Source organism: Primulina tabacum, chromosome 2, assembly GCF_025594145.1.
Source record: "Primulina tabacum isolate GXHZ01 chromosome 2, ASM2559414v2, whole genome shotgun sequence".
In the NCBI taxonomy this organism is placed as follows: domain Eukaryota; kingdom Viridiplantae; phylum Streptophyta; class Magnoliopsida; order Lamiales; family Gesneriaceae; genus Primulina; species Primulina tabacum.
Window position 1 is genome coordinate 50,467,451 of NC_134551.1, and position 14,234 is coordinate 50,481,684.

At 31.4% G+C, this 14,234-nt stretch overlaps 1 protein-coding gene and 1 pseudogene across 1 annotated transcript; one reads left to right on the forward strand and one right to left on the reverse strand.

The window, feature by feature from the left end:
* The first annotated feature begins 1,527 nt into the window (after positions 1-1,527).
* LOC142535766 (ADP,ATP carrier protein, mitochondrial-like) lies at positions 1,528-3,686 on the forward strand. Its single transcript, XM_075641844.1, has 4 exons — positions 1,528-1,843; positions 2,005-2,373; positions 2,735-3,106; positions 3,206-3,686. Exons 2-4 carry the CDS (start codon positions 2,038-2,040, stop codon positions 3,503-3,505), a joined length of 1,008 nt encoding a protein of 335 aa, XP_075497959.1. The 5' UTR covers positions 1,528-1,843; positions 2,005-2,037; the 3' UTR covers positions 3,506-3,686.
* Positions 3,687-8,523: 4,837 nt separating this feature from the next.
* LOC142535776 (uncharacterized) lies at positions 8,524-13,455 on the reverse strand (annotated as a pseudogene).
* Positions 13,456-14,234: the final 779 nt, after the last annotated feature.

A 14,234-nucleotide genomic window follows, 5' to 3' on the forward strand; every position in this document is an offset into this window, starting at 1 on the left:
CTACACACTTTATAATATTTTTCTCTCTACTCAATTGTGATTTTCTTCACAAATGAGAGATCTATTTATAGGAAATCTTTACAAATAATCCAAAAATAAAATACATCATTACCTACATCATCACACACTAATTTTCAATATTTACAACTCTTATTTTCAACATTCAAATATTCAACATTCAAATATTCAATACACACATTTTAAATATTATTTTCCAATAATTTTATTGATTATTTTCATCCCTTTGATTTGTTTAATTTTTTTTACAATATCATGTTTCTTTCCGTAGAAAATCTGTTAAATGAAACTAAATCCAATGTTTAAGATTGTGATTGACTCATATGAAATTAATGGGTTTCCTTCCAACTAATAGAGTTGTAACTCGATTAATAAATTGAATAAGTTCTCACTCGGTCTTCATCTCTTTAAAAAAATCCAAGATATTTTTTGTATAATCTAAGATGCAACTTTGGGAACAAATTTAAGATTTTGCAAATGCGAAGAGATTGATCACTGAAGATTTAACGATCTTCAACCAATTTTCCATACTTTTCGGTCTTCACCATTCAAAGCCTCCACAGATGTAACTATTGTCTTTTTATTACTTAAAGAGCTTGCTCAAGTATGTATGTTAAACTTAATTTTATAAATGTTTTTTGTTTAATATTCTGTATCAATTTTTGGTTTGCTTATTTTTTTTATTCTATTTGTTAGTTTTCACAATCTTTTTCATTTTTCACGGTTTTAATAGGAGGTTGTACTATTAGTCTAATTCAAGCAACTAGAAATCAGGGGAGAGATGGAGTCATGAGATTTTCAGCTTCTCCGACGACATGCAATTCAGATTCATACTGTTAGCGCTTTGCCATCATCGAATATGGCTATTATCTTACTTCGATTTATTGTATTGTGGAAACTATAAGAAATTCAGATAAATGCGCGGTAGAATGAAATAAAAGTATGTGTGAAGGTATTTATTATTTATTTGTTACATTACGAATGAAACATGTGTGCAAATGTACGTTAAAATGAAAAGAAAAATATGTTTCAAGGTATAACTATTATTGCGTGTGCATCGTCAGTTATAAGAAAAACACAAAAACTAATAACTCCAATAACTTTCTCTTGCACTCATTCTATTTAAGGCTTTTTGTGTTTGGACAGGTAACATGTCATGAAAATTATTTCAATTTTGTGTACGATTTAATATTATCAATAGTTATGTCGTTTCAATTCTGCACCAAGATGCACTTACTATTTTTTAATTTTATTCAATTTTTGCACAATGTTACCTCTTAGCATACTTGTTATTAGACATGTTATACTTAATATTCATGTACAACGCCGCACAGACATCGTCTGTGCCTCGATTGCTAGTATTAACTATTTCTCGAACCTTTAACAATATGAGGAAGGTGAGCAGGTTTATTCTAGAAAAATGAAGAAACCAAATAGGAAATGACAGTCAACGCAGGCGAAGTGTTCGTGTCCAATTAGGAATCCTCATGATATCAAATTTGACTTGTATTTTCCAGTTTAGTTGGGGTAGAATATTATATTACATCATATTAAAACATTATTCAAATTTAAATGTTATGATTTGCATTATAATATGATTTAATCATTATAAATTAATTGCATAGCTGTCCTTGTAATTAAATAACGCAAGATTTCATTCTCACACTTTCAACTTAACTCATCGATAGATATGAATCGTGGGTCGAGAAATTCAACAGAAAATTCAAATCGGCGGCTAAGAAAAGTATTGCGGTTCGAATTGACTGGTTTATATTATATATATTGATAAATATTCAGCTTAAGGATTCGTCAATTAACGAATCAGGTACCTGAATATCCTCTCTTGTTCTTCTTACATGCATTGAATTAATTTTCAAGTTTGATCCTATGTCATGCTGTTTATATCTTGATATTAGTTCAAACTAGCTTGTAGATAATATAGTTTGTTTGCTTTTTCTAACCTTTTCTAATTGTTTTTGTTTCTAGGATCTTGTCAGGTTCGCATATTAAGTAGAAAACATGGTGGATGGTACGCTATATCCATCTGTAGTTCAAAAGGTACATGCTCAATCTTTTCTTATACGGGCTCCAGCGGAGAAAGATAAGGGGTTAGCCACTTTTATGACGGAGTTTTTAATGGGAGGTGTGTCTGGTGCTGTATCAAAAACCGTGGCTGCTCCGATTGAGAGAGTGAAACTGCTAATTCAGAATCAGGATGAGATGATCAAAGCTGGGAGGCTGTCTGAACCATACAAGGGAATTTCGGACTGCTTCGCAAGAAATATCAGGAATGAAGGTGTCCTATCTCTTTGGAGAGGCAATAATACTAATGTGATCAGATACTTTCCTACACAGGTTAATATATTGACAAAGTCATGGCTTTCCTCTTGCTCTCTTAATTAGCTGCTTCATGTTATCTTCATAGCTACAATCTTCATGGAATCTTAGAGCATTAGAATATGACCGAATACTTATTGTTATGCCAAAAGTAAATAATTTACTACATTAATTAACCAAAACACCTGGCTCCTGGGTTGGAGCAGGGGCTGGACGTGCGTAATATTAATTGTAGGATCAAGTGATGACCCAATTCCGAGAGCGCCTGAGTACCGTACCCCTTGTTTCTTGAGAAGTTTTTGTAATAATTTTATATACCTTTTCTCAATATTGATCCGAAAAACATGCACTATATCTCTAGTTTCGCGTGTATCTGCAGGCCCTTAACTTCGCTTTCAAAGATCACTTCAAGAGACTGATTAACTTCAAGAAAGACAAGGATGGTTATTGGAAGTGGTTTGCAGGGAACGTGGCATCGGGTAGTGCTGCTGGTTCGACGTCCCTTCTGTTTGTGTACTCCCTTGATTATGCCCGAACGAGGTTGACAAACGATGCCAAGGCTGTAAAAACAGGTGGTGAAAGGCAGTTCAATGGCTTGATTGATGTTTACAGGAAAACGCTTCAATCGGATGGCATTGTTGGACTATATCGCGGATTTAACATCTCTTGCGTTGGAATTGTAGTTTATCGTGGTCTTTACTTTGGCCTCTATGACTCTTTAAAGCCTGTTGTTCTTGTTGGCTCGTTGCAGGTTAGTAGGCTTCAATTATTCACATTTTTTAGCACGCATCACATTTTGTTTTGTGAGTTAAATGTCTTGAAACTGGATTTTGTATTCTAATATCTACAGGATAGTTTCTTGGCAAGTTTCTTGCTGGGATGGGCTGTGACAAATGGTGCTGGTTTAGCTGCTTACCCAATCGATACGGTGCGTAGAAGGATGATGATGACTTCCGGGGAGGCTGTCAAATATAAGAGCTCCATTGATGCATTCTCCCAGATCATCAAGAAAGAAGGACCTAAGTCCCTATTTAAGGGGGCCGGAGCTAACATCCTACGAGCTATTGCTGGTGCTGGTGTGCTATCTGGTTACGACAGATTGCAGCTCCTTGCCTTTGGCAAGAAATATGGTTCTGGTGGCAGTGGTTAGCACATTAAAAATGTCGATTCTCACAACTATGTTACATTCATTTTTTTCCCCTTGGTAGTGATTTTTGTAACAGTAGTAAAATACACGTGCGTCACACGTGGAAAGAGTTTGATGTCATTGTAAGATTTGTTCCAAATACTATGAAAAATTAATAAATAATTCGCTATAAAATTCAAAATAGTTAGAATACTTCAATACAAAAACTTTGTTGCCATAAATTTTAAACCTTTACTTTTAACATTTTTAATTACCACTCATTTTGATTTATTCCTTTATAAGAAAATTAATTTGTTTTATATCAAATGTAGACTACGAGAATTATATATGATTATTGATTGAATGTATTTCATATACACTTTATTAATATAATTGAACAACATAACTGATTATATGCTAATTTGGTTTATTCTTTTATAAATTTATTATTTATTAATTAATTCATGATAAACTGACCATCAAACATTAATGGTTGTTTCTAAAATAAAGTTAATAAATGCAATTTGGGAAAATTAATATAAAATTTTATAAATTGGATTTTTAGAATGAATAGTGGGTGTGATAAATCTTTTAGATCGAGGAAAAATATCTTGTTGGATTTTTGTGTGTAAATATTAATGAATAATTATTAAGATGCTCTATATAATTCTTTATATATTCAATAAAGACATAATCAAATCAAGTCAACTCAAATATTATTTTTTACTTAAATTACTGAAGGTGAATCTATATTTATATAAATATACGGATTGAATTGTGATTTTACTCTATTGTCCTCATTAATTAGTTGTCATCATTAAATTTGTATCATTTTTTTTCTCATCTTTAATTGGTTATCCTTGTATTTATTTAATTGACTCTTTCACTCATTTTCATGCATGTACACTTTCTCTTTCACTCATTTTTATATATACATATTTGACCACCTCATTTTTATCATCAAATTGTTGCACAACTGTAAATAATTGTTAAACATCTCAACTTCTTTTTACTAAAAAAAAACATTTCCAGTGACTTATGTTAGTACCTATAGTTATTTGTATTCTGAAATTTACAAACACAATCATACTCATGTATTTTACCATCAAATTAATCTTTCTCTGAGAAGTGCTTGATGGGCTTGTTTTGGTTATCCTTGTATTTATTTAATTGACTCTTTCACTCATTTTCATGCATGTACACTTTCTCTTTCACTCACTTTTATATATACATATTTGATCACCTCATTTTTATCATCAAATTGTTGCACAACAGTAAATAATTGTTAAACATCTCAACTTCTTTTTCACTAAAAAAAAAAAACATTTCCAGTGACATATGTTATAGTACCTATAGTTATTTGTATTCTGAAATTTACAAACACAATCATACTCACGTATTTTACCATCAAATTAATCTTCTGTGAGAAGTGCTTGATGGGCTTGTTTTAATATTCTGGTTCAATTCTTTGGTGGAATATTGATATGATAGATTTAATATTCTGGTTCAATTCTTTGGTGGAATATTGATATGATAGATTCATGTTTCATTTCACAATGCTTATATTATGTTTTCTACATGTTTGATCGATTATGATCACTTGGAAGTTGGAAGCAGTATGCATTTTGATTCTGTATACCACATTTCGTTGATTTTTTTCAGCGACAATTTATTAAAAAAACTTTTTGTTAGTTGATGAAAATGACAATTTAAAAATTAGAATAGTAGTTTGATTTCTGAAGTTGAAAACTTACATACACATATGATATTAAAGTTGTGTTTTAAAAGTAGATATCTTCTGTTCATATGATTTTTATCATTCAAACAATCTACTCTAGAAACGATGTCATCTTCATTATTGAAATTTTACAGCGATGATTTATTATTGTATCTTTTTATGTAAAACTGCATAACACAAATTATCACAAATTTTATTTTATTCTTTTAGTTCTTTAAAAATTCGCGAATTATATATACACTCCACAATAATTACATAAAAAATGGAAAAAAACAATAATTAGTTTATTTAATCAATTTGATTAAAATACTACTTTCAACCAGTTTTTCATAAAAAACATTCAATTATAATTTGATAATTAACGTTTCTACAAGAAAATATCAACTAAATCAGATCGACCAAATTATTTTTCCCTCAACAAATTTGATGTTCAAACTAATTTATAATATTTTTATTTAACATAGAGTACGATCATTTAAAATTATCTTATATTACCATTTTTTGTCTCATAAACGTTGAACCACTGTTAAAAAATTAATAATTGATTCTTCATTTAATTATTTTACATATAAATTAATTTATATATGAAGCACAAAAAGTGATTAAAAAAATTTAAATTTTTAGTTAGCAAAAACATTTCTATGTGAAAAATATTTTAAGTGCAATATATTTATTTTTTGTTTTCATCATAAAAATTAGATACGACATAGTTCAAAATGTATCAGCAAATAACTGATTTTGATATAGGGATGTTAACTTTCAATGTGACTCGAAAAAACCATAAATCCAAACTGAAAAATTTGAAAAGAAATTGAATCAAAATGAGATGCAAATTATTTTTTTATTCGCATATAAATATTAAAAATAAAGTTTATATTGTTCAAGTAAGGATATATTTGTCAAAACTAAACCAACAAAATAATAAAACTTAATTAGATAATAAATAATTTCATTTTATTTTGTAATATTATATATTTCATATGAAAATAATTAGCCTTTATATTTCTTTTTTGTTTTTGATAATTATTATATTTTATATTTCTAAGTTTTACTATAACTAAAATGTATATATATATATATATATATATATATACCTCAAAACTATGTAAAAACATAATTTCACCATCATAGTAATAAAAAATATTATTTCTCAGCATAGGCTCATTTCTTTAACTTTGAAAAAAATTAAAACAGACATATATAAGTTTACTTTTGCGTCAAGTTTAATATTCATACTCACGTATTTTACCATCAAATTAATCTTGCTTACTTTTTTTTTTTTTTTTGCAAAAAACAGGGTACAATGATTCATGGATTGATTTTCTCAAATGTCAATTAATATTTTCGCAAGTTATTGGAAACCAATAAGTTGTATACAATATACAACTCTCTTATCAAATGCATAGACTCCAGATATTCAAATGTCAACCCCAAATTTGAGCTGAATTTACAAAAAAAATATTTAAATTCAAGGGATTTGACGAACTCGCCAATATCATGAATGCAAAAGAAGTTCTGCGTAAGTTCCCTTATCTTGAATAAATAATTTTTCCAACTGAAAATAGAAGTCATATTTCTCAGTATGTTGTAAAACAAACTTTCTTTCTTCATTTACTAAATGTTTTTTTTTTAGCAAAAATGACTAATGTGTGGTGTAAATCGAAAAAATGAAACAGATGCACAACATTTACAAACTACGCCTACAACTGCAATGATTCTTAACCCACTATGTGACATCACCAAAAAAATACAAACATGATAATATTTCTGAATTTCTAACTCTTCGTATTTTTGAGTTATACATTTCATTGTATAAATTGTATGAACTTACTTATTTATTTACAAAAATTATTCTAGCATGACAGCTTTCTTTTTAAATATATAAAATGATGTTAGAAACTAGATAAAAACACTGGAAATTTTGTTTATTATAATATATGAATGATTAAAGACTATTATTTATAATAAATTTGTAGGTTGGATGCAGACCAAAAACAAGACAAGTTAAAAGAACTTTGGGTTACGAAGACACTCATAAACGCCAAACAAGTGACATTAGATGATGTAACAAAAAACCGAGCTATGTTGACGGATGTACTGCATTTACTATTTATGAATCTTAATAGTTTTAATTACTAAAATGATACAAAACAAAAACCAGATAATTTGCCCATGCTAAATATTAAAAGTTTTAACAACTAACATTCAAACTAAACCAAGATTCGAAATGCTTCTTATTTTTACATAGAACAACTACATTTGATACGGAGCAAGATAAAGGAAATCGAAAACAAAGCTACTCCATGGTATGAAACATGTGATCATTGTTTCCAAGCTGCTACAAAAACAAACAACAAAGCAAGTTGTGCCAATTGCATCAACTATCCAATTAAGATCATTCCAAGATAATAAAAAATACCAATACCCAACCCAAGTTTTAGATCACAGTAAAAAAAAAAGAGATGATCACTACTTTACTTCTTTATGTTGCAGGTATAGAATAACAATCACAATTGAAGATGGGAATGAGACGGTAAGAATAACATTATTTGGAAAAGTTGCGCCATCTTTTGTTGGATGTTCTATTGAAGATTTCATTCAAATTCATGACCAGGTATAAAAAAAAACAAATGATTTTATATCTACATAAATAAAATATTTAGATTTTCAATCTAACAATAAAAATTTGCAATGCAAAATTTACCAAATAACCCATATAAAGATCTGCTAATTAAGTCAACCAAGCTCCACACATTCTTGTTCAAGTTGGATAATTCAGTAGAAATATGTGATGGAGTGTTAAAGATTGTGGCAAAAAGTTATTGAGATACATGACAATTATCCAACAACAAATGTCAATATCAGGAAACGGAGATCTCGGAAGATTATCAAGCAAACTAAACAAAGCAATGTACCGTCAAAGGTAGAAAAGTCAAATGAATTAAGCATCAACAGAAACATAAAGATCCATGAAGATGAAGATGAAATAGAGATTCGAGATGATGAACCAATTGACGCCTACAAAAAAAGAGCTAAGAAGATAAAAATAGATGGCTAAAAAAGATTTCAGGGAGCCTTCAAATCAAAGACAAGAAAATGTCATGATTTTATTTGTTACCAAATAATTATTTATTAATCTATTAATAGTTATTCTTATTGCAAAAATAATTCCAACATATTTAAATAAGATTATTATATACAAATTATCTATATTTCTCTACGTGCAACGCACGTTCATTTATCTAGTTAAGTTTAAATATACTTAAAAACTATAGATAAGAGTAACGGCGAAACTTGATCAAATCTGTTAAATCGCACAACAACTCAAACATTACGGCTCGATCGATCTTCAAACAAAGACAATTATTGCATCCAACAACATTAACATTAGTTCTTATTTAACCTCACAAGCAAAACATGAGTATCAACAAGGATCCAACTAAGAACGTAAAAAACATGAACACATAATTATTTAACTCTTCCTCCGGTTATGATCTAACTAGCAAAGAACTTCAATCTTGATCTTGTTCATCTTTGCTACAATATCTTTCATATTGGGTCTCCCTGCAGGTAAATCCGTTGTGCATTCTAAAGCCAGCCCCATGATTGATCTCAAGCAATTTTCATATTTAACTATCACGGATTCTTCACTTGTATTCAGCAAATTAGCATCACTAATCCGTATTACAGCATTGGGAAATGACTCGGAAACCCATTTCTTGAAGGTTAACTCTCCAAAAAACATCTCATCTGTTGGCTTCTTTCTTGTAAATGTTTCCATCAACAAAATCCCGTAGCTGTAAACATCCACCATTGTCGATACTATGCCTGTTGATCCGTACTCTAACATCCAAAGAAAACGAGTGAAATGAACTTGGCCCACTTCGAGAATCGAAAACAACTAACTAAAAATTCAATGAGAAAAGCCTTACCTGGTGCCATGTACCCAATGGAGCCCAAAGTCTTGGTTTGTGCCATCCTATGATCTTCTGATAGGAGTTTAGCGATGCCAAAATCGCCTATGTACGCAACCATGTCTTCATCCAGGAGGATATTACTTAGGCTTCAAATCACAATGAACGATTGGTGATGAATAACCAATATGTAGATACTCTATCGCACATGCCACATCTATCATTATCTCCAATCTTTGACCAATGCTCAAGGACTTTTCAGGAGAATAAAGCCATCTGTCAAGGTTGCCGTTAGAAATATATGTCATCACCAACGCCATTAAAGTCGATATTGGAGCAACTTGTAACGATTTTGACTATGTTTCGGTGCCGAATGCGACGCATGACTTGACACTCAGTGTCGAAGCTCTTAAGTGCACACTGCATGTCTTGATTGAAAACCTTGATAGCATACGTTTTCTCATTAGGAAAGAATCCTTTGTACACCGATCCGTAGCCGCCACTTCCTATCAAATTTTCCGGGTCAAAGTTTCTTGTGGCTCGAAGAATTTCACGATACGAAATCCTTTCGTGCTTAGGGCCTAGAGGCAAGTTGGACAGCGCTGAAAGCAATGATCTTTCACCACGATATTTTAGAAACAAGCTTATAAAAAACATGGCTGCAACAACTATAAGTAAAGCTATCGGTGGCAGTATATATCTCAAAAGCCTATTGTTTCTTGAAGCTTTAGGAATACTATCCAATTTGCACTGGGGGACATTGAATCGGGAAGCTCCACACAACTCTATATTACCTCTGAAAGAATCGGCTGTGAAGTTCACGAAATTCCCTCCATTTGGAATTTCACCGCTGAGTTCGTTGAAAGAAACATTGAAGTAACTAAGATATACAAGTGTCTCCAATGACTTTGGGATTGAACCGGATAGACTATTGACGGACAGGTCCAAGTATTGCAAGCCTTTTAACTTGCCAAATGAATCGGGTATGGAGGCATTGAACTTGTTATCCGACAGTGATACATAGCTTAAGCTTTGAAGATTTCCAATATTTGTTGGAATTTTCCCAGAGAGTTTATTTCCATTCAAACGTAAATCTGCCAAGCTATCCATTTTTCCCATTTCTTCAGTCAGTAAACCATCAAAGAAGTTGTTAGATAAATCCAGGCTCTGAATTGCCTTATTTAACCAAAAAGTGGACGGTATATTAGAATTGAAGGCATTGTCCGCAGCATCGATCATTTGCAGGGAAGGAAGGCTTCCTAAACAATTGGGTAGCTGTCCAGATAGCTTATTAGCCGAAAAAGATGCTCGAGAAATATTTCTCAGGTTGCAAAAGCTCTGGGAAATGGGGCCCACCAGCGTATTGATGGAAACATCAATCACTTGCAAGTTGCTTAAATGCTGTAAAGTCTCCGGAATAACTCCCGTGAAGTAATTATCTCCAATGCTAATCACAGTCAAGCTGCTTAGATTACCGATTTCATCCGGGATCGTGCCGGTTATTCTGCAAGAAAACGCGTAAAATTTCACAAGTGATGCAGATAGATTGTTCGAGCCTAAGGATTTCGGTAGCATTCCTGTTATGGGATTAATGGGAAACTGCAATAACTCCAGATTCTCGCATTTTGTCAGAGGAGTAATAAATTCTTGTTCGGGTATGGACAGATCATTAGGTGAAATAATTCTCTGCCAAGTCTAGCACTTGTAGCAGGCGTAAATTCCCGAGAGTAACGGGAATGAGTCCACTGAAAGAATTGTTAGAGACACTTAGAGCCACTAATCCTGAGATATTCGAGATCGAATTTGGGATCGTTCCATTGATTCGATTACGGCCCAGATATAGACCTCCAAGATTTGGAAGATCTTCATCTATGGAAGAAGGGAGGTGTCCGGATAACTGATTCTTGAGAAGCGAAAGTATTTGCAATGTTGAGAGATTGAAGATGGATTGCGGTATATCACCGTGCAGCATGTTTTCTCCCAAATCCAACCATTTTATACTCCGTAAGCGCCCAATTTCGACAGGAACTTCTCCTTGAATAGAGGTATCCCTGATCACCAGTGTCACCAAATTTGACAAATTGCCAATTGATGATGGAATAGTGCCTGCATATATATATATATATATATATATATATGGTATTGTACATGACATCATTCTTCATAACATCGTACGAGCTTGCCAAATGGTGCCTCATTGTGTGAATCAAATTTAATGATTAACATAGTTATTTCTCGGTGTAAGATGTCTAAATTATCGGGAAATTATTAAAATTTAGTTCTTATCCTCATAAATAGAAAAATTACATTCTTGGTTATAAAACTTGTATATTATTCTTTTTTGATCATGTTATCAATCGATTCACAATCTTATTTCATTAATTTGTATTTTTATTTTTTAAATTTTAGTCATTTCATATATATATATACTAGTTTTAAATTTTTAATTTTTTCAGCCTCATGTTAAAAAATTAAAAATAGAACAATAAATACAAATCACATTTCATTCGCGTTTATTGGTTGATTTATTGTCATGTATTCTGAAATTATGTGAATTTGAGGTAAAATTCAGCAACTCTAAAATTACGTTGATTATTAAGTGTGATTATTTGAGTTGCTATAATATTGACTTATGATCTATATGAATTTTATAGTTTAATTTTTTAGCCGAAAATCTATTGGTGCGAATTTTGGGAAAAAGAATCAATTTGTTGAGATATTTGAGAATTATTGATGTTGCAATTATTATTGGCTTGTATTGCAATTTTTCTGATTAGAATAACCGAAAATTTAATAATTATGAGATTTGAAAAATAATTATTTGTTGAAATTTTTTTCTAGTTAGACAACTCGGAGAATAAAAAAATATCAAATTACTTTTAAACAAAAAAAGCAGGCATCGACAAGTAAGGGCCATACATCAATTACAGTTTATAGGTGACCAAATATTGGTTTCAACTAAAACAACTGAGCGAACTGAATTAATTTGAAAAATGGTTTGGTTTATTCGAAAGTTCGATTTTAATTTTTTAAAATATCGGTTAGTTCAGTTTGGTTTTAATTCTTAATATAAAATTTTGATTAACCGAACAAGCCTAACTTTTATTAAAAAAAATTAATATTATTAAATTTTCTAATAAAGTTTATAAAGATATAAATATTATTAATTTCTGATAAAATTTTATTGGACAATAGAATTAGACTTAAAAAAGCTTTGTTTTTTTTTTTTTTTATATTTTAGAAAGTAACATAATCTTCACCTATATTACTATTATTGTGTAACACGGGTCGGAACCAGCCTATATACTTTTGAATCCTGGTTTCGCCCTGCACGTACATCATCATTTTTCGTTGCAACCATATAGCAGACTAAAGCTGTAGATTTATCGAGAGTTTGACAAAAAAATATAATTTTCTCTTTAAAAAATCCTCTAACTTTGTGTGGTTTCTAAGATATAAAAAACTTTAGAAACATATATCATCCCTTTTTCACATATGAAAACCTTTCTGAAATAATTTCTTGTATTTTTTGACATACCCGTTAGCGCACTTCGTCCTACAACTAGGAACTGGAGCTGTGACAAGTTTCCTATTGCCATTGGTATGCTTCCAGTGAATTTGTTGGTAAAGAGATCTAGTTTCTGGAGTTGTACGCAGTTGCATAGACTATTTGGAATTTCCCCACCAATTTGATTATCTCTAAGACGTAAAATTTGCAGGTTTCGTAAATGATTATCGCAAATATCCAAAGGCAGTGTCCCAGATAACTGGTTCGTTAGAAGATCCATTTCTTTCAGCGCGGAAAGGTTGAATACACTCGACGGTATTGCACCACTGAGAAGGTTTACTGACAAATTAAGCCTTTCAAGATTGATTAGAGATCCGAAACTAAGCGGAATCTGACCATTAAGCTGATTGTTGGCCATTCTCAACACACGAAGGCGTCTCAAACCCCCCATCTCGTCTGGTATTTGGCCATAGAAGCTGTTGTTACTGACGTCCAGGTACGTCAGAAAGGAGAGGTTCCCGATTTCTTGTGCTATCGTACCTTCTAAACCCATGTCGAAAAGATCCAATCCCGTGACTCTAAGGTGCCTTGGACTGCAAGTGATCCCAATCCAGTGGCAAAAATCGGTACCTCGTGACCAATTTTTAGCCAATATGGAGTTTGGTGTCAAGCGAGCCATGACGGCTAGAAGGGAAGATTCGTCGTCGAGAATAGCTGCGGCCGAGCAAATGCTGACCAAGAATACTATTACAAGTTGCGATTTAATTGTCTTGGTTTCCATTAGTTTAGAATCTAATCGGAAGCAAGAGATATTGAAGAAAATACCCTCCAAAATGTCGTGTTTAATAAACTATAACCATTGCAATATAATTAAATGATTGCATGTATTACGATCGTTTTGACGTGGAATCTCAATGATTGATTATTAAATTAACCGAACAAAGTCACATTTTAGGCCGGATGTTTGTTACCAGGGGCGGTACCATATACCCTATTATATCAAAAATTATAAATCATATTTCATATGGAAAATACAGTATAAGAAAATTTTATATATCGTTTTATACCGAAACAACCTTATATTTTTTTTTATAAATTTACATTTGGTCTTTTAATTTGATTTTTTTTTTACTTTCGATCTTGTTATCAGTCAATTTATGGTCTTAGTTCACTAACAAGTATTTTTTCTAATTTATTCATTTTTAGATGTGTGCTGTCTGTGGTGTCATGTCATCAATTTTCAGTGACGACACATCACCATTTCTCGATGACGCATCGTCATTTCATTTAGCATTGTCACGTCAGCACTCCCACAAAAAATGACTAAAATAAAAAAAAAAATGTGCAAATTTGTTGACATACAGTAAAATGACCGATAATAGCGTTACTGAAAATAGAAAACATGCAAGTTACATAACAAATTAAAAAATGTGATTTTTCCTAGTTTAAATTTTTATGAAATGTTAATATATATTTTCTTACAATTGATAGTTAATGTGCACGCCAAGAACATTAAGTGATAATATTCAGGTTCAAGTTTTTAGCCGAAAGAGAACGTTTAAGTTTTAACAGACGATCGAGACATTAGACTTT